The sequence below is a fragment of the Mytilus galloprovincialis genome, chromosome 3, assembly GCF_965363235.1.
Source record: "Mytilus galloprovincialis chromosome 3, xbMytGall1.hap1.1, whole genome shotgun sequence".
Lineage (NCBI taxonomy): Eukaryota > Metazoa > Mollusca > Bivalvia > Mytilida > Mytilidae > Mytilus > Mytilus galloprovincialis.
This window is the reverse complement of record NC_134840.1, coordinates 27,848,149-27,874,435: the sequence shown is the minus strand read 5'-3', so window position 1 is coordinate 27,874,435 and position 26,287 is coordinate 27,848,149. Positions and strand designations below refer to the sequence as shown.

At 32.0% G+C, this 26,287-nt stretch overlaps 1 protein-coding gene across 3 annotated transcripts in view; it reads right to left on the bottom strand.

Moving 5' to 3' along the window:
* Nucleotides 1-503: 503 nt before the first annotated feature.
* The window catches only part of LOC143067601 (helicase-like transcription factor), a 49,072-nt gene continuing 23,288 nt past the window's right edge, over nt 504-26,287 (bottom strand). For all 3 annotated transcript variants that reach the window (XM_076240962.1, XM_076240964.1, XM_076240965.1), the window contains exons 9-25: nt 25,012-25,216; nt 24,329-24,446; nt 23,289-23,371; nt 22,563-22,757; nt 21,244-21,519; nt 20,463-20,600; nt 19,412-19,548; nt 18,796-18,939; nt 16,775-16,910; nt 15,824-15,959; nt 15,188-15,367; nt 14,003-14,324; nt 13,336-13,473; nt 11,653-11,765; nt 10,535-10,715; nt 9,192-9,272; nt 504-2,154 (exon numbers count right to left, since the gene is read on the bottom strand). In XM_076240962.1, the coding sequence (XP_076097077.1) occupies nt 2,005-2,154; nt 9,192-9,272; nt 10,535-10,715; nt 11,653-11,765; nt 13,336-13,473; nt 14,003-14,324; nt 15,188-15,367; nt 15,824-15,959; nt 16,775-16,910; nt 18,796-18,939; nt 19,412-19,548; nt 20,463-20,600; nt 21,244-21,519; nt 22,563-22,757; nt 23,289-23,371; nt 24,329-24,446; nt 25,012-25,216 (2,733 nt within the window). In that variant the 3' untranslated portion in view covers nt 504-2,004. The remainder of the gene's footprint in view (nt 2,155-9,191; nt 9,273-10,534; nt 10,716-11,652; nt 11,766-13,335; nt 13,474-14,002; nt 14,325-15,187; nt 15,368-15,823; nt 15,960-16,774; nt 16,911-18,795; nt 18,940-19,411; nt 19,549-20,462; nt 20,601-21,243; nt 21,520-22,562; nt 22,758-23,288; nt 23,372-24,328; nt 24,447-25,011; nt 25,217-26,287) is intronic.

The following is a 26,287-nucleotide window of genomic DNA, read 5'->3' as shown; positions in this document are numbered from 1 at the left end:
TTTGCTGCAGGAAAGACATAAAATATAAGCATCCTGCTCTGATAAAGCAATACAGCTTCTGCTGTAATGTCAAAAATCAAAACTTATTGATTAGAACTTCATGCATAAGGCAGTAGAACTTGTGATTTATAAATTACTGCATGTTATTTTAAATTGCTTTCAAATTCAAATGAATTATGATGTTAAAGAACTTTCTATTAATTTGAATGCTGATATTTCAAGAAAAAATGCCTTTACTTTAAATGGGTTATCTATTTGCTTCTGTATTGTGTGCTTGAAGCAAGTGATACTGATTAGAGGACTTCTACAACTGTAGTCAGGAGTTATAGGGTACTATCCATCATCTTCCTCCTCTTATTATTTTATCCTGAAATATCTGGTATCAATCATTGTCATGCCTGATAAACATTAACACAAACAAAATGCATTGCTCATGAACAAGCAGAGTATGGAAACTTTTTTCAAAGGCCACAAACATATGATGTATAAAAAATAAACAAAAATATGTTCAAAATATTTATTTTCTAAAAGTAACAAAAATGACTATCTACTTTTTAACAACAAAGACTAGAAAATTAACAATACTGATACATTGATTCTGTTATACAATGCAGCGACTTCATTCTTGATATTTATGAAAGTAATTTTATTCTTATTGATCAAAATATCCATAAAAGGAATGTGATAAATATAGGAAAACATTTTAATTTTTTGAGGTAGCAACATTGTTTAAAATCCCAATTTTAAAAAGAAATGTAGTTTCATAGCATATTTTGGATCTGTGGTCAGTACATTCAAATGCAATGCATTGGTACCCTTTCTATTTTTTTGGCCAGCATTTCATCAAGTACTAAACCCTTGAAACATTAAAAAAAAAACGATTGTGTAAAAAATTATAATAAAATCAACCTTTCTTCATAAAAAAATATATTAAAAAGTAAAAAATGAATGACTTTTCTTTTGCTTATCAATTTGATGTTTAATTTTAAAATGATATGTTTCCTAATTTAGAATTAAGATACAATGCAATTAATTCTAGACAAACTGTATCATGTGTAGGCTCAACAATTAAAAAGAATTTGTAAAAAATTAATACAGCACATATATACTTTTTGCATTAGGCCAAAAAAGATATTCTTGGTTTTCATGTAAACATAATTTTTAATACCTCAAAATGCCTACAATAATGTATTTTATTGGCACTTATGGATTATTAATCGTAATAAAATTAGATCTCCTTATATATTCCTGGAAAAGATAATTCAGTTATAATTTGGCAGAAGCAAGATAACATGCTGTTCTGGTCTCATACAAAATCAAAGATAGGGATATACATTAATATAATATAAGTTCCACCTGAATACAAAACTATATTTTTTTGTGAGTGCATGCATCTTAAAATGTTTCTTTCAAAACTATTATCAAATGGGCATATTTTCAATGTATTTCTTTTGATTTCTTCTAATATCTGCTGCAGCTGAGGTTTCAAGTAATAAAATGTTGACTGAATATTAAACATTTGTTTTACATATCAGGGGCATATTGATTTCATTGAAAAAACAGGACCATTTAATAATTAAAAAACGTACATTTTTGAGTTACCTTTCCTATATTGTGCAATAGAGTGGAGAATACAAGGAATGTAAAATCAACCTAAAGTACACATATAAAATAACTTGCACTATGTATAAAAAGCACTAAGTAATCACATGGACCAATGAACAGTGAATATGACATAAGAAGTATCACCTTTTTTATAGCACCATAAAAAATTGCATTCAAACCCCATAAAATATATCATTTTTCACAATTGTTACTTACCAAATGTAACAAAAAACAAATATGTAAACAAACTAATTAACATTACAAAATGTCCAATCTAATGAATGGCATCTGATGGTGATCACTGTTAAACAATATGCATAAGAAATGTTAAACGATATGTATAAGACACGTTGTACAATATGCATAAGACATGAGTTATTTCCTGCTCAGGTCTATTGTTTACATATCCATCAAAGCTTTTATATCTTGTATTCGATTTGTCCTTTTTTCCTCTGCACTTTGTTTCTTGCCAAAAGCCCCCTGCATCAATTTCCTCTTTTTGTCCTGTAAATCCATCATTCTGCCTTCTACAGAGTCATCAACAACAAACTACAATGATATTAAAAGCAAATATTTGATACAGTTTCATTAAACTTTTTCTCTCATAATTACAGCTTTTCCTTATACAAGTAATCTGAAAATATGCACTTTTTTGATTGTCATTTTTCATGGTTTTAACCCTTTCCTTCATATTGACGACTTTTGACGCCTCCCCCTTTACTCCATAATGATGCCTTTTGACGCCTCATTTACTATCTATGATGAAACGCATTGTTCTCGAGTAATCCGTGTCAGATTTTACCAAAGTTGTATCCAAAATAAGAAGTATAAATTCGTTAATAAAAGGTGTTAATTGTGTTGATGAACTAATTGTTTATCAACTTGAATTATAATTTTAAACTTGTTGTTTTCTTTTTTTCTTTTAACACCGTCGCCATTTTGTCTCTCTTTTTGTTGACAACTTTTCAAAGCAGCTGAAATTGCATTAAATACGATTTCTGTCACGAGTTATTAATAAAGCTGTTAATTGAATGCACTATCTTCATTTTGTACGATATAGTTTGAAGTGAAATGAGTGCTGGTACAATTTTTTGAATTTCAAAAATGGTGAAGATCAAGTCAATGCGAGTCCAAGTTTAAAGCAACAAGAAAATTGCAATCAAATGCTCTATATTACATAATTGTGCTTAAAATAACATTTGGAATATCAGGAATTAATTTAAGAAATGAAAGATATGCAGTCGATGTCATACCATTCTGTTTTCCGACACATTTTGGACAAGAAGTTGATAGCGTGTAAAATGTAAACATGTTAATTCTTTGGGGAAACCCTTTTCTGACTTTTGGCGATTACGCATCAACGAGTCATACAGTGGGCGAGAACATATAACTATTATCAACCAGAAAAAATAAACCTTTCATTGCATTTTTATTATAAATCTTATTGAAATTGAATCATTTAAGCCTAAAAATCATTTTCTTGAAAAATTTAATTGTAAATTAATTGTTTTTCAACTTTTTCTTCTTGGACTTCAAAACCCTGCCAACAACTCGGAATCAAAAAGTAGTACCCCACTTGCACCGCTGTTTTTGCATAAAAAAGACGAAACCCTTTTATTCTCGTACTTTATTTCAATAAAAACACCCATACAGTATTCCGCGAACTTCCATGTTCATGATATATCATTTTTATTTAATAGTTTAAAAACATGGAATAGATTAGATTAGTATATATACAATCCATACAGAAATATTGTTGTCCTAAAATAATGTAGTAATGTAAAATCTATCATAAAAATATTTACACCTACTATTTTATGTACATAAAGCATAAAATATCATTAGTTACGATATCTTTAAAAGTACAGATTTAAAAGGAGTGGAATAGATTTAATAGCAAAAAGTAAAAGGGCACAGTTGTGTCTATTTATTTCTTGACAGAAAAAATAAAAGGATTAATACAAATATAGATAACTAATTAATGGTCTGGGATTTATTGTTACTATGTACACCACTAAAATTAATATTAATTGTTATTTTACGTAAAGAATTATGACGACATGACAAAGGCTAATTCAATAAAGACAGAGAAGATCGAAAAGTTTTCATCACCACTTGTACCTTTGGAGTAATGGATAATTTCAACAGGGAACCTTTCAACGCTCTTTTAAGAACGAAAGGACATTTCCAATTTTAACTATTTACACGTTGACTATGTAACAGATAAGGATAAACTACGCACACGATTTATCTGGAGCTCTGATGTGATTAATAATAAAATACAATAAAACCAAAATGTATATGCAGTCTAATTAATATTTATGTCAAAACAGGTTATCTTGCAACTTGATGCATTCTTACTTTATGGGACGAGTAATCTTAGGCCGAGTATATATATATAGCGACTGGTTTACGGTAGAAATTTTACCCTCCAGTATCTATATCTGTATGTAAATAAACCAGTGTAGACAATATTCGACGAAGTTGTCAGGGGCGTAGCTACCGTTAGGCACTTTAGGCACGTGTCTACACATAATTTTTTCACAAATATATTTTTTATTAAAGAAAATAATAAACAACGTGATCTATAGATGAAATCCAGTGAAGTTGTCAAAACTCTTTAATTATTGAATGTGTACACTAGTCTCTCGTCCTTAGTGAATGGAATATTGGATAGAATTGAATGTTTTTACGATTTTACTTAATATATAGAAACTATAAACTAGAATTTTGGTTCAGATCATTTCACTTCTATCAACAAAAACTTGAATGACCTCAACTTAGACAAATGAGTTTTTTAATTAGTAGTCAGTTTTCAACTAGCTTTCCACTTTGTCTTCACCCGACTTGCCAATGTTGTTCGTCCGTTCGGCTGTGCAGGATATATGCAGTCATGTCTGATCAGAATGGGGACATTAAACCCGATGCCTAGTTGTAGAGAGAATGCAACTCTTTTAGGAGTTCGTAGTTGGTATACTGAAAGGCAAAATTTCTGCTCCTATCCAATATCTTTAAATTTCCAGACCTTCGTCCTGGACGATACCTATTACAGGACCTAGCTCCAAGTTGTATTTATTGTAAATTTGTTTTTTTGTCCCGAGCTTGAATAAATATTTGACACTGGATGTTTAAAAATCATTCAATCAACTGGCTTCCAGTAATTTTGAGTACTCTCAGATTTGCGTGTAATGACCACAATTATTCAAGTTCCTAAGCAGGTAGGGATTTTACAGTAGAAGATATAAAGAAATATGAATTTCTTGAATTTTGTTAGGCATCGACTATGCCTGTATGTGTTTGTGTGGCTAGGGTGAAGGTTTAAGATTCAAAAGATTGATGGTTGCTGTCTAGCCAAAAAGCTAGTTTAATTATATAGTAATATCAGTGTTTAAGTGCCTATATTTCTTTTAATAAAGGATCGTCAAACGTATATATCAATCAGAACTGAATAGATATGATAATACCAAACAGGGTGTACTGCTCAATTAAAGGAATACGCTGATCTACGCTGGGCAATGCATATATTGTAAATTATTTTTTTTATATATTTCCAATTGCGTTATTTAATTCACCAGTCAGATGTTATGGTACATTATTCATAATTCTTCAAACTTTTCATCATGTATATTATAATTATCATGAGAAGATAACCAGTAAATTTAGTATTCTTGTACATAAAATTTTGCAGCTAAAACACTGAAAACCGTTTTCCTTGAGCGGCCCCCATACCCCCTGCCGATTGATGCCTACAGTTGAATTAATACCTAGCTACGCCCCTGGTTGTCAGATATGACTGGCGTTTGGACTATACTTTGCCGAAAGTACAACAGATTGATGTTCAATTACAAATAAATTTACTACCCCTTGGGGTACCACGCTACAGACATTTAATAGCCTGACACAAAAGCTACTAGTCTCGGACTAGCGGGCTAGCGTTAGTGTGAAACCCTAATGTTGAAGTTAACATACAAATTCAACCTTGTTTGTAATGTTCCCTTTGGTGTCGAGTAACAATTTGCATCAAATTATATCATTAATATCTTTCAAGACATTACAAAGTTATATCAGATTACAATTTGTAATTTGAATATGAGGACAAAAAAAAAAGAACTAAATTTGTGACCTTGACCTTCCAGACAGATTTTTCCATGGTATTTGTAACACAACCTTTGATATAGGACAACAATAATACCAAAGATAATCAAAGCACTGTAAGTGCTGAAGGCAGTTAACCAAAAACCAAGGCAAATGTAATTATGAAAACTGTGGCAATGTTGCTTCAACATTAAACATTCATATATTATAATGGTGATTCTGCAATGGTACAAGTTCACAATGATTGCAGTTGTTCTAGTTGGTAGTTAACGTTGGTTTTAGTTGACTGTTACAGTCTTCACGCTGAGTGGCAGCCCAGGCAAGTGAAATTGCTCTCTGGCCTGTAAAAATCATATCTACAGGCCAACAGAATCTAACTAAAAATTTCAAAATTTGAGCTCCGGGTCTGTAGATTTAAAAGTTCTTCGTACAGAATGCTGTTAGTCGTACAAGTTTACTTAGTACGAACATATAATAGAATGAATGGACTGGTTCCCCTGGAAAGAAAACTGAGTTTGTGTTCTACAGTACAAAAGTTATGAGACACAAATCAGACAAATGTTCACTACTACAGGGATCAAAGGTGGTCTGACTGAGTAACAAATCATTTACATTTACTATGGGCAGGCCACTGACCTGCCCATAGTAAATGTAAATGATTTGTTATATTGTCCCATACATGAATATATATGGTTTAGGGGTGGGGATCTTAACGGTTTTCAAGTTCTCAAACAGGAAGGGGTAGGGTGATCCCAAGGACTCCCCCTATATTTCATTTGAAATGTTATATTGTCCCATACATGAATATTTATTATTTAGGGACGGGGATCTTGACCGTTTCCAAGTTCTCAAACAGGAGGGGTGGGTGACCATAGGGACACCCCCCTATATTTCATTTTATTTGTTATATTGTCCCATACTTGAGTATATATGGTTTAGGGGTGAGGATCTTGACCATTTCCAAGTTCTCAAACAGGAGGGTATACAGTGACCCCAGGGACTGCCCCTATATTTCATTTGAATTGTTATATTGTCCCAAACATGAATATATATGGTTAAGGGGTGGGGATCTCAATGGTTTTCAAATTCTCAAACAGGAGGGGGTGGGTTGACCCAAAGGACTCTCCCATTATTTCATCTGATTTGTTATATTGTCCCATACATGAATCATCTTCGCTAGCCAAGGGTTACGATCAACTCCCATTCTCTTCACCCTTGGCAGATTAAGCCAACATTTGTGATTACAATGTTGCACCATCTATTGGAAGATTAAAGTCACCCCCATTCCAAATACATTATTCTCGACAAATGGAAGCACTTGAACTCTTCAATTTGGAGGTAAAAACACGGTAGCGTCTAGATTCTACACACTTGGTAAAGCCGGAAATGAAAATATACGTCAACATTCATGCATTTATGCATGGAACATACACAGGAACTTCTTTAAGTTGATTAAAAACATTCAAGTTGTCACTAAATGTAGTCATATGTTTAGGGATGTAAAGACTTGTTACACAATAAACATGTGGCAATTGTTTACAAACACTTTCTACATTTACACATGATCATGTAATAGGCGCTTTTTGATTGGATGCAGCGAGTTTCAACTGCAACCAATAAAAATCCTTACCTTGTGTCTCTGAAATTTTATCTCAATCCGCCAAGGGTGAAGAGAACAGGAGTGGATCCCCCTATATTTTATTTGATTTGTTATATTGTCCCATACTTGAATATATATGGTTTAGGGGTTGGGATCTCGACCGTTTCCAAGTTATCAAACAGGGGTCCCAAAGGACGCCACCTATATATCATATGATTTGCGTACATTCAGGTATTCTATAATATAGTTGCATTATTTGTGAAAATAAAGTAAGAAACTTCCAGCTGCTTTAACTGACCCTTCAAAATTGAGAAAAAAAAATGCCCCTTCAAAATTGCAGTAATATATTAACACTATAAAAGCATCTTACATGCATTATCAACATTTATAACTTATAAATTATTTTTTTACTGTGACCAGGAACATTTATATTGTTAGATATACTGTTCTCAGCTGTCTCATTGTATTTGATTTTGACATTAAAAATTGTCAAAAAGTAATTTCGAGTTTCTGTATAAAATATTTTCTGCTTTTTCTTTCTTTAACATATATCTTTTGGTTTTCAATTCTAGTGTTTATATTCATTTACCATGCATAGATGTATTTTGTCACCTGCCTGGATTTTTTTGTAGTTAAACGCCAAAATCCGGAATCACCCTTATCCGCTTCCAGAATCGAATCCGATATTGTAATTTAATCACGGCAGCCATTGTTTTTGTGTTAACAATGTTGATTTTGTCAGTAAAATACGATTTTACACATTATTTGTCCACTATTTTCTGTATAAAGCGAACTGTTGAACAAAATGAACATGGCTGTCATGAATAATAAGGATGAAAATAAGTTTTGAGATCGTTTATTTGGAGACTTTGGTGAAAAGGTTTGCAAAGTTATTTTTTATTTTCTTTCAAGTGGACTGGAAGGTCCGTCGGGCATAGCTAGTAACCAAGTCGAAAGTCCGATTGCAAAAGTGGAAGGTCACGGACCTCAGACCACCGCTAGATTGAAACCCTGCCTCCAAATTGAAAAAATACAAAAATTTCGCCTTCTAATTTGAAATTGCCGCCAACAGCATGAACAGTTGAAATTATTATATAATAGACTACTGACATAGTTGTACTATGTATTGAAGACAAACAATATTCCTACGACTTTTGCCATTTGGGAAATCTATAAACTTCTGTTCTTTAGAGATTTTCGGCAATTAATTATTTCATACAATTGTTCTTAAATATCTTAGCCAAAAGCACAGGCGAAAATAAACTACATAAGGATTCATAATGAGCACTACTTCTTATGTGCAACTTCAAAACTTTTCCGTGATTCAACAATCATTTAAGGTTTTTCTGGTCTTATTTTTTGTTATCGAGAATTAAAACTATTTAAAAAGGGTTCAATTAGTTATATATAACATAGTAGCCATCTAGATAATAACAATGGCAAGTATTTCAGCATTTATTGGGAAGAACACAAATCTAGGGTGCTCGCATAATGCAGCTTAACTGCATAATAATATCCTTTTTAACCACTGACAGATTCCTAGATACCTCACATGCATAATTTATCCCCAGTCATTGCAATATAACCCTTCCAAATGATTTCAGGTGGTGTTTTTGAAAGATCTCTGATACATTTAGAGCCTAATTTATATGTACATTATTTATGAAAAACTTCTGATGAATGGACTACCTTCTTTATTAAAATGAATTATGCGTATGTTAATATAAAGTTGCTCTGAATGGTCATCTATTGCAAGCTTGAGTAGAACCAAACAAATGAGGTAAATGTTTTAACTTTTATACATGGATTACTTTCACTGCAAAGTACATCTGGAAGTTAACTCTATTTATAAAATATCCAAGTAACTTTGAACAAGTAATTATCAGCCTACTTTTGTTATTGTTACATTCCTGGTTTGGCCAAGTCTGTGACATCTATCAAAACACTGCTCCTCTGTAGCTGGATTCCAGGCCTAAAAAAAGAGAATTCAAAATACATAATTTCAATGAAATATATATAACTAATTTTAGACTAAACTTGTGTGCGATAACTTTTAATTTGTATAGGAACCTATTGAACATAGGAATGATTTATAAGACATCCTAATTAACATAGGAATGATTTATAAGACATCCTAATTAGCTTTACTTCCTGTGCCTTAAAAAATACTCTGAATAGCTCTTCATAAAATTGCATGTCACTGCATTTTGACATCAGATATGCTTGACAGGGATGTCATAATGTTTGACCTTAACATATCACATTATCTTCTAGTTTGCCGGCTCAAAATCAATAGTTACTTCCCTATTCTAAAACCTGTATAGTAGGGGCTCAATTAGTGACTAAGAATTTGGTTGTATTTTCTACCCCTGCAATCAAGTATAAAAGCTTTCTGTTTGACAGTCTCAAAGTTGTATTTTATAAAGCATGCAATAGCCAGGAAACAAAGTAACATGTCTTGAACTGAATTTTAATGTGCGTATTGTTATGGTTGACTTTTCTACATTGGCTAGAGTTATAGGGGGAGGGTTGAGATCTCACAAACATGTTTAACCCCCGCCGCATTTTTGCGCCTGTCCAAAGTCAGGAGCCTCTGGCCTTTGTTAGTCTTGTATTATCTTAATTTTAGTTTCTTGTGTACAATTTGGAAATTAGTATGGCGTTCATTATCACTGAACTAGTATATATTTGTTTAGGGGACAGCTGAAGGACGCCTCCGGGTGCGGGAATTTCTCGCTACATTGAAGACCTGTTGGTGACCTTCTGCTGTTGTTTTTTTCTATGGTCGGGTTGTTGTCTCTTTGGCACATTCCCCATTTCCATTCTCAATTTTAACAAGTGTTTACATTTTGATTAATAACAAAGTAACAAATATTAATTCTCACAAACATATTTAACCCTGCCACATTCTTTATGTGTCTATCTCGAGTCAGGAGCCTGTAGTTCAGTGGTTGTCATTTGTTAGTGTACATCACATTTGTTTTTTCTCATTGTTTTGTTATAAATTAGGCCAGAAGACTTTTAATTGAATTGTTTCAAATTTTTGATGTACATCTTTTTATAGCCAACTATACATTTGGCTTTTTCTCATTGTTGTAGGTCATACAATTGTTTTTAATTGCTTTCATCCATTTCATTTGAAGTTGGGTGGAAATCTATCTAATTGCCAATCATACCACATCTCCTTATTCTTATATAACTAATAACTTGTTATTATCAATATAGAAGTCTTACAGGGTCCATTAGGAATACTCTGGAAGCTGCTATCAAGTTGATTCCAACTCCACCAGCTTTTAGAGATAGCAACATAATGGTAGGTGAACCAAAACTGCTGTTACTAAATTGGGTTATAGCTGTCTGTCTCTGCTTCAAACTCATAGTTCCATCCAACCTCACAAAGTTAAATCCATGCATACTACAAAAAAAATTATATCACTGTTAATGTTTATCTGTTCAGAAGTGGGCTGTTTTGATTGCTTTCAAATATTTCTACTATTGAGATTTCCATTGCCCAGCTTGCCCTACTTGGCATTCTATGAAAATGTAAATGCATGCATGATAAATTATCTAATTTTCCATTTAAAACTTCTTTCAATAGACAACTTTGGAGTTCGATGCATTTCCGTCAAAAAGTCTGGTTTTAGTGAACATCATTAGTGTGTTTAGGTGCATCTTCACTTCCGTTCCAATGTTGAGAAAGTGGTTGGAAAACTGTAATGCTATATTGCATGTATTATTCGGCAAACTAGATTTTCATAAATGACAATCAGCACTGCTGTTGTTGGGAAATTGTAATTAAGTACCTACAAAACAAATATTATTTCTAGTTAATCCTGCACAATGACGATCACTAAGACGCTTGATGGACGTAAATAGTGCAGATCATTGGACTATTCAATGATTAAACTTCCAATAAAATAATACATGTCATTCCTTGCAGCATTTATTATTACTAATATAAAATTAAATATAATCAACATTTCAAGAGGCATAACTTTTTTAACAATACTTGATTGGAACTGATTAGTTTTCTTGTCCTAGGCACTGCTGATATAAACCTTTGATATAAGTTTGATAAAACTCTAGAGAATTGTATAGTGAGAGCAGCTGCAATGCACTTTTCAATATAATTACTATTTCCAAGGGGCATAACTCTTTTTAAAATAGTAATTCAATAATAATTTTTAAACTTGTCCTAGCCATTGCCGAGATAAATCTCTGTATTAAGTTTAATATAAAGATGGCATAAAAATTTATAAAACAGCTTCCCAATCTATACAATAAGCTATTAAATATTAACTTTACTTTTGTCAGATCTACAACAATTACATTCACTGTTGTACCATACTTACCCTAAAGGTATTTCTATAAGTGACAACAAAGATGTGAATTGTGAAACAACCAAACTTTTAACTGTGGGGTCCTCTTGTCTCAACTTCAACAAAGCATTGATCAAGGCATCAACCTGATGTAAAAGAATTTTTGTTATTTTCATTGAGAGAGAAAATTTATGATAATTCAAAATATATTGATAAGAATCAAAACTCCCTCAACACTGTGTGATAAATGTTTCAAACTAATGTCCTATCTCCAGTAAAATTCCAAGCATTTGTACATATATCCTATCCCAACCTTACCTTTACTTTAATATCTTATCCAGCTAGGTTTTTGAGGATTTGTAATAATATCTTATTCAAACAATACTTTAGCATAATATATAAGCAGTAGTAATAATATGTGATATCGTTGAATTCTGCACATCTTAGCACTGGTTTTCAAAGTATTGTCATGATGACAAATACATTAGCCTAGTCTAAATAACTAGGACCCTGACAATTCACCGACATTAGAATGAATAACTTATCAAATTCAATAAATCTTTCTGGTTGCTAGACACAATATGTAGCCTTTTTGAACACCTGTGCTCACTAGACAGAAAGCTTCTTATTGTGACTAGCAGCTGATATTTAACAATATCAATATGCAGAGAATCTGAAAGTCAGTACATATTAGCACTAATATCCTATTACCATCATACCCTAGCACTAGAGTTCTTAGTATCAACACTTATATCATATCCCACTTTTTTTCTAGCACAATACAATAATACTCCAAATTGACAACAACACTGGAGTTTAATTTAATATTATTTATTCGTGAACCCCTGCATCCGAAAGAAACTGCCTTGCCACACGTGCCGATCTACAGGCCACCAGCATATACATGGACCAAGGAATATTCCATACATGCAACAAAATAACAACTGAACAAGATGACCACAATGTCCGATACCACCTTAACATCTATAGAAGATCTATAACAGAAGAAACATACCACGGGCGCCGATCTTAATAAAAGAACTAGGAATTCACAAGTCAACCATGCCATTAAACAGACCAACTACTGCAGACGATCCAAAAATTATAGTCACCAAATAATTAACAAGGGAACATTTTTTGACAATTTTATTATCCATAGCAGCGACCATAATCTTCCTATAGTTGCCGACACGCAAGGAAGTAGTAACCTCCAACAATGGCCAGGTTGGAAGAGAAGCCTTGCAAAGTGATAGGAACCATGGGAAGTTCGTCCAATTAGGTACCAAGCCTTAAGAACAATTTCATGTATCATATAATAGTAAAACAAACTCAAGTTACATTGTAAACAAACTTTTAATTTTCTATATTTATCTTATCTATTTATAACTCTGTATTGCTACTTTCACTTTTCATCGTTTCTCTCACCATGACGACGTCAAATTCAATGCACCACTTTGAGTACTTCAGGGATTAATTTCTGTATAAAAATTGTCCTGATGAAGCCCGTCTTGCAAGCGAAACATGTAGACCATAGCAAATAAAATTGCAGACAATTTGAAGTGTTGTTGTCAATTTGGAATATTATTCTAAGGTTGCATTCAGTTGCATGATTTGACAACCCTGCATACCAAGGTATCCACTTCAGGGACTCTATCGAGGTTCACCTCATGGAGTTTAATTTTCTAGCACAAGTATTGATATTCTATCCCATCTTACCTTAGCACTAGATTTCCAAGTACTAGCACTAATATCCAATTGTTCTGTGTCTTTCTGTTGATTCAACTCTTCAACTGAAGGTGAAAGCAATTTGTCTGTATCTACATTTCCTCTACATAATGGGCAATGTGGATGTGGCTGAAAAGATAAACATGGATATTCAATCATAGTTACCTCAGAGGCAAGATATATAAAAATTCAATACAGATAAGACATATTTGGAGATCTAGAAGAATAGGATTGCAAATCTTTGTCTATTATGATAAAAAACAAATCTTCAAATAGTACTCTCACTTATTTCTCTTTTTCTCTTTATAAATATGTGCAAGAACTAAATTAACTTGTGAAAAGAGGCAATTGTAAAGGCAGTCTTTACTGTAAAAATATATATGGAGTCCGGATATTCCCATTATATAATTGTGATACACTAATCTGGTTCAGGGTCTTTTCATTTACTGTGGATTCATTTTTTTTCGTGAATTAAGGAAAACTTGCATGTTTGTGGATATTTTATTTCGTGGTTTCGCAAAAGTCTGCACACAAGCCTATAGAAAATTTGTCATTCGTTGAACATTTAATTTTTTCGTTCACCTTTACCCACAAAAATTGGTATCCAACGAATAATAATTAATCAACAGTAAGTATGAAATATTTCTCAGAAGTATACCTTTTCTGCCTGAATCACAGTATCAATGCATCTCTTACAGAAGACATGTGCACAATGAGTAATAACAGGTTCCTTCAGACCATCTAGACAGATGGCACATTCTTCATCCGAACCAGATCCTAAAACCAACAACAATTTGCTGATTAATTTTTCTCTCAAATGATCAGGAATGGCCTGCCCTGGTTCAAGGTGCCCAACAGTCTCCTGAATTGCTGCTGCTGCTTTGGCAACAAGCAGTGGATGGCAACACATCTGTCTTAACCGCATCAATATAGCCAAAACATCGCCATAGTTATGAAGCAATGTACCTTGAGTGAAGTACCTGAAATGTTAAAATATAATGCTGTTAACTGTTTTAAATATCCATTATAACACTATATATTATCATGAATGAGACCTACCAAATTAGACTATTTACCGAATTTGTTATCACATAAGCAACACGACTGGTGCCACATGTGGAGCAGGATCTGCTTACCCTTCCGGAGCACATGAGACCACCCCTAGTGTTTGGTGGGGTTCGTGTTGTTTATTCTTTAGTTTTCTGTGTTGTGTCATGTGTACTATTGTTTGTCTGTTTGTCTTTTTCATTTTTAGCCATGGTGTTATCAGTTTATTTTTAGATTTATGAGTTTGACTGTCCCTTTGGTATCTTTCGTCCCTCTTTTATCATCATTTTTTTCTGTAAGAATGTGCTTTGATAAAATTGATTTCTTTATCTTGGCAGAGAATGATAATTCATTTTGATGAAAATGTTCAATTGGATTTTGAAAAAATTGCATGGTTTCAACATGGAAAGGGATATATGTGGTTTGAGGGACTTATTGCAACTCACCAGATCCAAACTAACAAGAATATTGTATTTTGAAGAATTTTTACACCAATGCACAAAAATTTCATAACACCTAAAAAATCTGATCTAGGTTTTAAAATTAGACTCAGAGAATTTTGAATTCATTTCTTCTACTACCTATATTCTACCCTTTGGATTCTCCAATGTATAAGAAACATATTTCTGTACAAGTGAAAAAATTAAAAAAATTATCATATATGAATGTCATTTTACAATAGATATTCTGTTTAAGGTACTCACTGAAATTAAAAGTAATTTTCATTCAGCCAGGACAAGTATGATGTTGAAATATTATTCCTGTCAATAGTTACAAATTATTTATATAGTTTCACCTGCTGACAATTATTTTTCCTTCCTTCTGCATGGCCTCGTAAACTGATCTTTCCTCTTCACTCAACTGGACATGTTCAATGAAAACATTCCTTTCAGGTAGATCTACAATTGGTTTATCATTTATCTTCATGGTCTTTGTTCTCCTCATAGCTATCGCTCCCATAAGATGCTGGACTCGTCTATAAAAATGTGTATCATAAGACAACAAGAAAATCTTTCAGCACAACCAATAAGTTCCTAGACTCGAATATCATCTGTATTTGTACTTTGCTCCAAATAGGAGTTATAGCTGGCTGATGCTCCCATTAAACCTATTCCTTAGCCTCATACAAATACAGATAATATTTCAAGGTAGTTGAATATTTGAGGTAGTTTTTGATAAAGTTGAAGTCCAATCAACCTGAAACTTAGTATACATGTTCCTTATGATATGATCTTTCTAATTTTAATCATTTTAATGTCAAATTAGAGTTCTGACCCCAATTTCACGGTCCACTGAACATAGAAAATGATAGTGCGAGTGGGGCATACGTGTACATTCTTGTTTTATATCTGTTTTTCCCCACCTTATTCTAAGAAAAGGGTTGCATAGTAAGAAATTTATAAATAACAAAATAAATAATAATTTGATATACTTAAGAGCATTGTCATTTCCCTCGTTCAGAGGTCTTTCTATTGCTCTGTTCCACCATTGTTTATCTGTAAATGGACTGATCTGTAGAAAGTTTACCAATGACCAAAGATCCTTCATGGAATTCTGAATGGGAGTACCTATAAATAGACAGATATTTATCAAATACATAGTTGTAAGTACAAATACAATTTATAGCAGTTACACAGCCTTTAACAAACCCCTTTTAAAACATCTAAGTATATTTTCTGGTTATATGAATTACCAGGTGTGTCTTTTTTCTTCAATAAAACATGCTATTTAAACCTTAAACAAATTAAAACCCTTGAGCAGAGCTCTACGGTTTATATTGATCTCTCAGATTGATTTCGAAAAAGCAGATAACAATAGGATTAGATCTTTCATGAAATGTGGAAATTCCGAGAGAAGCATGTAATTCCTGTTGAGAACTTTTCTTGTGAAATAAAGAAAATTATGTGTTTTATCATATCTATGGCGGTCTTTTACAAAAAACAGAATATTCATGTTGGATTCAATTTTTTTCAACTTGGGGCCATGTGAGCTAAAAATGTATAAGAACAAATTAAGAAATGCAGCAGTTAAAATTCATAAAGGGTTAAAAAGTTCACATCGTAATAAATATGTGAAATAAGTTATAAGTTGATGTGACCTTCATGGTAAAGTATCTTTCCAATTTTCTGTTGTCTAAATCTGATACAGGACCAACTACCAGACTGACACAGACCAGAAAACAAAATGCCACACTACTATCATAGGAAGGTGGGTCATAAAAGATATAATTAAAACTGGTCTCCTAAATTTAGTTCCAAGAGTACTCCAGTATCGATTCCTTTAAAATTGCCATCCCCCATTAAAAAAACCCAAAAAAACAAGTTTTAAGGATAACCATTGCATATAAATCAAAATTAGAGAACGGCAATCTTTGAATCTTTACCTGTCAAAATCCATTTTCTTTCTGCTTTGAGAGCACAAATAGCTTTTGTCTGCTGTGCATTTGGATTTCTTATAGCATGTCCTTCATCCAATACTATCCTCAACCATTCCACCTTCTGAAGTGGGTTGTTTTTTCCCTGAAAGATAACAATTTTGATAAAAAAAAAAAAAATTAAACAGGAAGAACAAGTGAAACTGTGAGCTACTGCTCGATGATGATACCCCCATCCACTTGACGTTACTTGACAGTAAACAGGACGTTGTTGAGTGATGAATCTAAAAACACATCACACAGTATAATTGACTTATATAAACCCTGAAACCAAATTTCAGAAATCCTTGTAATGTAGTTCCTGAGAAAAATGTGACGAAAATTTTCAACTTGGATGTCATGTGTAAAATGATGTAAGTGTTCCGTAAACAGGAAGTTGTCAAGTGATGAATCTGAAAATCACACAGTATAGCTGACTTATATAAAGCCTGAAACCAAATTTCAGATATCTTTGTTATGTAGTTCCTGAAAAAATGCGACGAAAAATATTCATAGGACGGACAGACGGACTGATGGACAGACAGAGGTAAAACAGTATACCAGTATAAACATGAGAAATAATCTCATTTTGGATGAAAATACGTAATAAACAGCTGCGCCATGAGCGCATGATACGCCTGACATCTTGTGTGGAAGTTTTATGCAATAATCATAAATAGTTTCTGAGAAAGTTTTAAGCAATAACCATATATTGTTTTTGAGACACGGCGGGACATGTGAAACCCCCAACCCTGTTTTTTTTTTACAAAAAGCTAAATATCACTAAATAAAATTTTGAATCAAAACCAAAAAGTATACAGATCTTTAGATTAATATAACAAAGAAGTGTGTAAAGTTTTAAGCAATAATCATAAATTATATTTGAGATACGGCGCGACATGTAAAAAAAAAAAAAACCTCCCCTGTTTAACAAAATACTCAATAACTCCAAAATAAAGTTTTGAATCATCACCAAAAAGTATTCAGATCTTTAGATTAATATAACAAAGAAGAGTATAAAGTTTTAAGCAATAATCATAAATTGTTTTTGAGATACGGCACAACATGTAAAAAAAAACTCCCCCTTTTTTACAAAATACTCAATAACTCAAAAATGAAATTTTGAATCATCACCAAAAAGTATACAGATCTTAAGATTAATATAACAAAAGACATGTGTAAAGTTTTAAGCAATAATCATAAATCGTTTTTGAGATATGGTGCGACATGTAAAAAAACCCTCCACCTTTTTTACAAAATACTCAATAACTCAAAAATAAAATTTTGAATCATCACCAAAAAGTATACAGATATTAAGATTAATATAACTAAGAAGTGTTTAAAGTTTTAAGCCATAATCAAGAATCGTTTTTGAGATACGGTGCGACATGTGAAAAAAACACACCCCTGTTTTAGTTACAAAGTGCCGTAACTCAAAAAGTTTTAATCTTATTTTCACCAAAAAGTATACAGATCATTTGACCATCATAAGAAACAACTATATTAAGTTTCATGAAATTTGGATAAGTCGTTCTCAAGTTACGGTGCGACATGTTTACGCCGGACAGACAGATGGACTGACGGACACTGGACATTTGTATACCATAATACGTCCCGTCAAAATTTTGATGGGCGTATAAAAATACAAAAATCAAGAAAATGAAGCTTCCAGGAGCATGTCTCCCAGATTTAAATCTTATGCATAACAATTCAAAACAGAAAATTCTTTACAAAAATAATACTGGGTTACAATATTCTGAAGGAGATCATCCTTTAACTTAGCTTCTTCGCATAATTTTCAAATTCTTTGCCAAATTTTAAGTCATTTATCACTATAATTTATATTTTCAGAGTGTACTAGTCCCTCTTCCCACAAAATGATAATTAAAAAATACATCATTTTTTTCCCCTAGAGATGTAGTTTTAAAGTTTGAAAAACTGATGTTTAGTTAACCTTGTCATACGACAAGACAAAATGACAAAAGACTTACCTTTGCATCAGCAGTAACTGTAGAGTAGGTAGTCAGTACTATGTCTTGTTGACCAATAATTTTGGGATCTTTAGTTCTACTGGCCCCATAGTATGTGTATATATCAAGATGCACATTTTCATGGATATGATCTTCAAACTGGTCCTATTAATGATTGAGAAAAAGATGCAGGTAAGTATAACCTAGCGTTAAAGTACCACAAAAGACACTGACATGCATTAATAGAATTGCAATGGTTTTTAATTACAATTGTAAGATTTGATCATATTAAAATTCAGGAGACATAGTTCTGGGCTGACCGCCTATTTAACAAGAAAGAGTAAATATTTCTTAGAAGGCTTACTTTACTTTATGTTTTTTTAATTTTCTGCAAAAAGTCAGAAGTATTTTGACATTAAACACAAGACTGTATAACAATTGTGTTGGCTAATCCAAAACTTGCAACTTCTTCGTGCCAGAAGCATTCAAAATATATGAGTAAGATTTTCATGACCTGGTGTCATGTTAAAGTTATTACAAATTGACCTCTTTTCAATATAAGTTAATAATCAATATATGTATACATAGATAATCTCTTTATTATTCCTTTTCATAAGAGCTTTGTTTCACATCTTACCAGCCAGTTGTTAAGAACAGACAATGGTGAAATAATAAGAGTACTTCTTGGTCCAGTTGTTTCAGTTCTTCCTGTACCAGAACCACACTCACTAGAGGAGGCATTACTACCTAAAACTTCTAAATCATCCAAAGGATCTAAAAAAAAAAGTTAAATTGATAAATGATGCTTACCAATATCAAATAAGTTATATAATCGTTTAACAAAAGAAACACTGGCAAATATTATAAAGTGAGATATGATCTTGGGGGTATGGTACATACTGGAATAAAATAATATTAATTTTGATAACTAGCTTCTTCCTTATAAAAAAAACTGTATTGTCTAATTCAAATAATCAAATAAAGTTTGAAAATGCGTTGTAAATGCTTTTATGAATGTAAGTTGTGAAGAGAATCAACAAGACAGCAACCCAACAAAAATTGCCAGGTCACTTTTTCTGCAATGTTCTCTTAAACTATCCTCTTTAGTTATGTAAAAAAATTGAAATTCTAGGCCAATGTCGTTTTAATGACACCAAAAAGTGTACCGGTAATCAACAATAATATACAACTTTCAATCCTATTAAGAATAAACTGTTAACCCAGATGTCTCAATTGTGTTCAATGGTATATATAATATTTGCCTAATTTTTCTTTATTCATACACCGACTATTTCAATGAATTCTATGCACCTACTATAGAAAACATTTTGTTTAGATGCAGAAGTCTCACTTCTGCTACTTTGTAGCTGAATGAATTTCTTCTGTACTATACAATCAATTTAACGGTTAGATTTTCCCTGTAATTTAAAATTTGTAAATTCTTTCACTGTCAAGATGTCTTTTTTGTTACTGGGTTCCAGTTTCATAACAGTTTGCCTCATATTTCTTGTTCATATACTGACTATTTCAATTTATTTGAGAGACCTCAGATAGAAAACATATTTTTTTTCAATTTTGTCTGCTAGCCCTCATTCTTAACTATCTATCAAATTCACTATGCTACCATAATACTAATTATTTTGGGTAAGCATATGTTCACTATAATATAATTAGAACAGAATTTATACCGGATTCCAAAATCATGACAGGTTGTTCTGCAGGGTCAGGTAAATCATCACAACATGTTATTGAGGCTGGTACTTTTACAGACTTGATAGGTTCAGTCTTCAGGTTACATCCTGTATTTTGGTCAATATTTTTAGACTCTAAAAATATATCAATGTATATAAGCAGTTTAAAAAATAGGTTCTCCATTGTTTGTATGATTGACAGATTTAGACAAACTTCTGCTGTATTTAAATTTTGATAACAAGCAATAATATTAGGGTAAATTAAAGAAGTATTTAAAGATGTGCCATCTTTATCTATACCTATCAAAATATACCAACCTCTAATGTGTGAGGCAACAAACACATATTATAGATGAAAGAATGGATTGTGATTCTCTTTTAAAAGTAACCAGGGTAATTCTATTTATACAAAATAACTTGTACCAGATCATTTTTTCCTGCATGCCCCAAATACTTTTTATAAGAGGTGAAAAATTGTGCCTACTTCATTAATGAATTCCATTGGGTTTAAAATGTTTAAATGATTTGTATTTAGTCAGATAAGATATTTACATAGGCCTTCAACATATTAAACCATTGTTTTTTGTGATGAAGGCTATATTGTTTATAAATATTGAACATCTTCTAAAAATAACAAATATGACAAAATGTAATGTTACTGTTTTGCTTTTGTTTTATATCTTTAAAGTATGTGTTGTTTACTTAAGTTTCCCATTGGTTATTCATTTTCTCAACTCCAAACATCTCCTTTTTATGTATTGCAATTACACATATTTACCTGAACAAGTATTAACAAAGTTTTTAGCAGCTTTGATAACTTTATGTCTTTGTCCAAATGCTTCAATACCAATACTCTTTAAATCTTCATGCCCCATCTCAACTAAAACATCTATTGTAATCTGTTCTCTATCAAATATTTCTTTTAAGTGGAGTAATTCTACACTTTTCAATAAAGTCAGTATGCAGTCTTCTTTGACAGAACCAGGTTGTTTTGTGGATTCATCAACAGTTGGAGAAGGCTTTTGCTTTTCACAAGGAATACTCGCAGTCGGCCCTGTTAAAGGTAAAGGTATGACTATAGGTATCACGAAAATCTAAAGAATATCTTGATTATCTATCAAAATGAGGTTAATGTCACATTATCTCAATCAGATGGACATGTATCCTTACTATAATTCTGTATAGCAAACATTGTAAAATTTTTAAAAAGTTACTAAAATTTTAAAGACATAAAAATACCGAAAGCTAATCAATGAACTATAAAAATCAGGTTTAAAGGCAGATGAACCCAGTCAGAAAGACATGTACACACACCTTCCTTCAAATGATCCACCTATTTAGAATACCTACTGGTTTCCAAGAAATACTCATGATTTCAATCAAATCTTAGGATGAGACCTCATGAAACACTTTATGAGTGTTGAATCTGATTTTTTGAATAGTTTTCTTCAGAGAAGTATTCAACCAACAATTGAGGCTACCTTAGCCATGCTAGCATATTTTTTTACCCTGCTTTCTAAATTCTGCCCAGTAACTTTATTTCCTTGTCCAAATGCAAGGATTCTTGTTTGTAGCCACATTTTGCAGGTTTTTTTTTAAATATTGTTTTACATTTACTACATTTATAGTCTAGATAGGCAATAAGGGAAGTGTGTGCCTGTGCCAAGTCAGGCAAAACTTTTAGAAATTTTGGTCCTCAATGCTCTTCAACTTCGTACTTTATTTGGCCTTTTTAACTTTTTTGGATTCGAGCGTCACTGATGAGTCTTTTGTAGATGAAACGCGTGTCTGGCGTATATACAAAATTTAGTCCTGGTATCTATGATGAGTTTATTTATCCACAATGTGTTATGTTGGTGAGTTCTATTGTGCTGATCAGTACTTTTTGTAAATCCCATTCTTTTTTTTTTACATATTACTAAAAACAAAAGTAACTGTTATCTTCAAATTTTGCAAGATAAAGATTTTCTTTTCAATATCTTAAGCATCTGAAGCATCAAAAGCATGATTGACAAAAATCAACTCTTAACTTGTATTCACAATCAGTCCATGCATTTATATAATATAACATGAATTGTTGATCAACTTTCATTATACCTGGTGATTGTGCTGGTGAAATCAAATCAATAACTTCTTTCTTTGTTTCTACAACAACTTGGGATTGCAGAATAACTTGATCAGTAGGAGATATCTTTTTACATTTGGAAATTCCCTTTCCTTTCTTTCCGATTCCTTTTCCTTTTCCAATCATTGAGTGGTAGGGCTTGTCATCACCTGATTGTTTGGCCTTTACTGTAAGAGAAAATAGTAATTTGAGATGCCTGTTTATTTCACGAACAAATCTCAACTATCTAAGGCAATTATACAAGACCCTTACACATAAAATTTCCTTGTTTTTTGCTTTTCAGATTTCACTATACAATATTTATTATGTACATCAATGAATGCCTATGTTTGTCTCATTGACATATACACACATTAGTTCATTCATGTATCCTGTAATGTCTTGCAATAGGAGCAATATTTTAAATTATTAAAGATCAACACAATTTGGAACTTAGATCACTGTTAAATTGACCCTTACAGATGTATATATGTAATTCTTATTAACAATCTCATATGTAAAACATGACTTACCAATCATAAAATTCATATAAAATTTCAGAGATTTGATAGACCTAATCTAAACACTTAAATCTGACCAAGTGTGATATTGAAGTAAAAACCAGTTTAGTTTACCAAAAAGGCTTTCCTGAATAAAATTTATTCAAAAGAAAGCGATGAACACTTGGAAGTAGGTGCAGGCTTATATTCACTACCTACCTTTCTTACTTGGAGTTTTAATTTCACCAAAATCTTCATCTGATCCACTGTCTTCTTCATATCTTATTGGCCTTTTCACTTGTCTAAATCAGTATTAAATTCAACTCTGATTAATATTTCATATACATCTTTGAAATTAAATATTTTCTAGTCAGTGGAAATGTGATTTCAAAATTTGCTACTTTAGGTGGTTACACATTTTTGAAAGTGTCTTCCCTGGGTTCAATGTATGTTTAAAGTGAAGTGCCCTTAATGCATGTAATAAATCATAAACATAGAGTAATATACATCAGGAGCCTTTAGCCTTTTTTAGTCTTGTATTATTTTTAATTTTAGTTTCTTGTGTACAATTTGGAGTTCATTATCACTGAATTAGTATATATAATTATTTAGGGGCCAGCTGAAGGACACCTTATGGTGCTGGAATTTCTCGCTGCATTGAAGACCTGTTGGTGACCTTCTGCTGTTGTCTGTTCTATGGTCAGGTGGTTGTCTCTTTGACACATTCCCCATTTCCATTCTCAATTTTATTTACACTGATATAAAACCAAAGCTTTTACCACACATGGGAAAGATGGTATTGCCTATTGCTTTACAATTATGATTTTTTTCTCAATACGAAAATCTTTTTCTCTAGAAACAGAAGTTTCATACTAAATACTGATGATCTCAATACAAAGAAATAAGAAAGACATATATGCAAGATCTTCAAAATTAAAATGACTTTTAAAAATTTGAAATAGCTGAACAGACTTGTACCCTGCAAGAGTGTATACTAGCCATAGGTTGGTTCTACTGCCTTTGAATGCTATTTAATATTAAATCCTTCCAATTTATAGTTCTGCTCATCATACTATTTCTGAATTTTCTAAGGGGTTTTCCAGATTTTTATCACTATTCAAGCCAAAACAACCTCTTAGCAGAACCTTGATAAATCTCACTACAAATTAAAATAAATCTATGTTTTATCAAATTCATCAATGTTTTATATCTCTTTAATGGGAAAAAAAATCATCTGCTGGAGTTTTTAACATACAAACCTTCTTGGTCGTCTTGTATTTTGACATGGTGATGAATTTTCTTTAGACTCCTGTATATCTAGTTTAAAGTCTGGATCCTCTTTCTTTAACATACAAGCAGCATCTCCCTCACATGTTACTGATAATATAAAACTTATTTACATTTAATGATAGCGACCTGACCTATAGTATCAAAGGTAGTGTACTAATTTAGTTGAAAAAACTTTTCCATATATTGAACTGACAGAGGGTTCAAATCATACATCTCTAAAGTCAAAAAGATTACTATAAAAGTAAATCTGATATGTTAAAACTCAGCTGATCAAAATAAATATATTACATTAATGTTTTCACTATTATATAAAATTGCTGAAAAAGCTATGAAACAGTACTCACAAAGTCACATTCTTTAATCAAAGCATTATTCCTTGAAATCGCAATTATAATAGTATCCAGCATTAATGTCAATTGTTAAACAATCAAAAACATTAATGCATATACAATTTCTGATCAATCAACATGGAGATGTTCAGGAAATTTAGTATCGATGATATTTATTGTATAAATATGTCTTTTATTAGCAATTTATAAGATATAACAGGACAAAAGTTCAACAAGAGCATTATCCGATTGTAAATATTGCATGCCCCGCCCTTATTCTAATCGAGCTAGCCTCCACATGTGGTTTTGTTTAATCTATATACCTTCCTCCAGATCAGATTCTTCTTCAGAATTAGTATCAGTGCTTTCTTCTTCCTCTGGAAGATTGGAATCCAAACATAATCCTAGCACTTTCTTTCTAGATATGGTTTTATTAATAGGCCCATTTTTATATGGTGAAGATTCACTAGTAAAATTCATTTTCAATTTCTTAAAAGGTTGAACACTTTTTTTAACATCTTGCACCATCTGGAATATATGGGGGGAAAAAATTATGAATGAATTATTGCAGTTCCATACAATTTAAGAAATTTTTCATTTGACCAGTCAATACACATACTATTTGTTCTTCCTAAACTTAAGTTATTCAGTAATCATTTATACTGCTTTCATTTTCTTTCTATCTTTTATATAATTTAAAGTTTTCAAGAGAATTTCCAAAAACTTGAGAAAAGGGTCATTTACTTAAAACAAACACATCATTTCGAAATACTAAATATTTATGACCTGTTAACCCATTCAAGGCGTATGATGCCTTAAGACATCCCCATGGTACCGCCTTATGATGCCTGAATGCATCATGGACAACGAAAAATGCTCTGGCCTACTTTCAGTTTTAATATCAGATCAATTACATAAAGCTGTAAAGCGTAAGTTACTACAATGTGTTAACAGGTTTCAAATTTTAATATTATGTATAAATTTTGACAATAAAAGTCATAGTTATATAATTTCTTCGTACTGTCGATTTGCGTTCATGATAAAATAATATGCCTCCATTGTTCAACTCTGTTGACATGTGCAGTCAACGTGGTCGCTTTAAAAAATGAAAGTTCATTACTTGACACACAAAATATTTAAACCATTTATGTATTGCTGTTTTAAAAATTAAGAATATTTACTTAGGACTGTTAAGTGTTTAATAAAAATTTCTGTATCATCAATTTTGCATGTTGTTGATTTATGCTCTGTTGACGATCGGAAGTTAACGATTTTTGCCGACAAATAAATTTCACACGACCTTCAGGTGTTCTCCCAACTAAGGAAATCCATATTTTTGTGCAGCCAATCAAATTTTTCTAGGCTAAAAGGCAGTTCCATAGTAAAATTGCAGTGAAAAATGTAGTATTGTTGTCTGGGTGAAAAATTAAAAAAAATGTCTCAATCTTCGGATGGAGAGTTTGAACGAAGGATTTTCACAAAATGAAGTTGATGCAGCTGCACAGCAGTACAATCATAGGCTTGAACAAATTGGGATAGGTGAATTAGATGTCGTTGATAGTGAAAATGAACCCCTTGTAGATGAGGCTGGTGACCGTC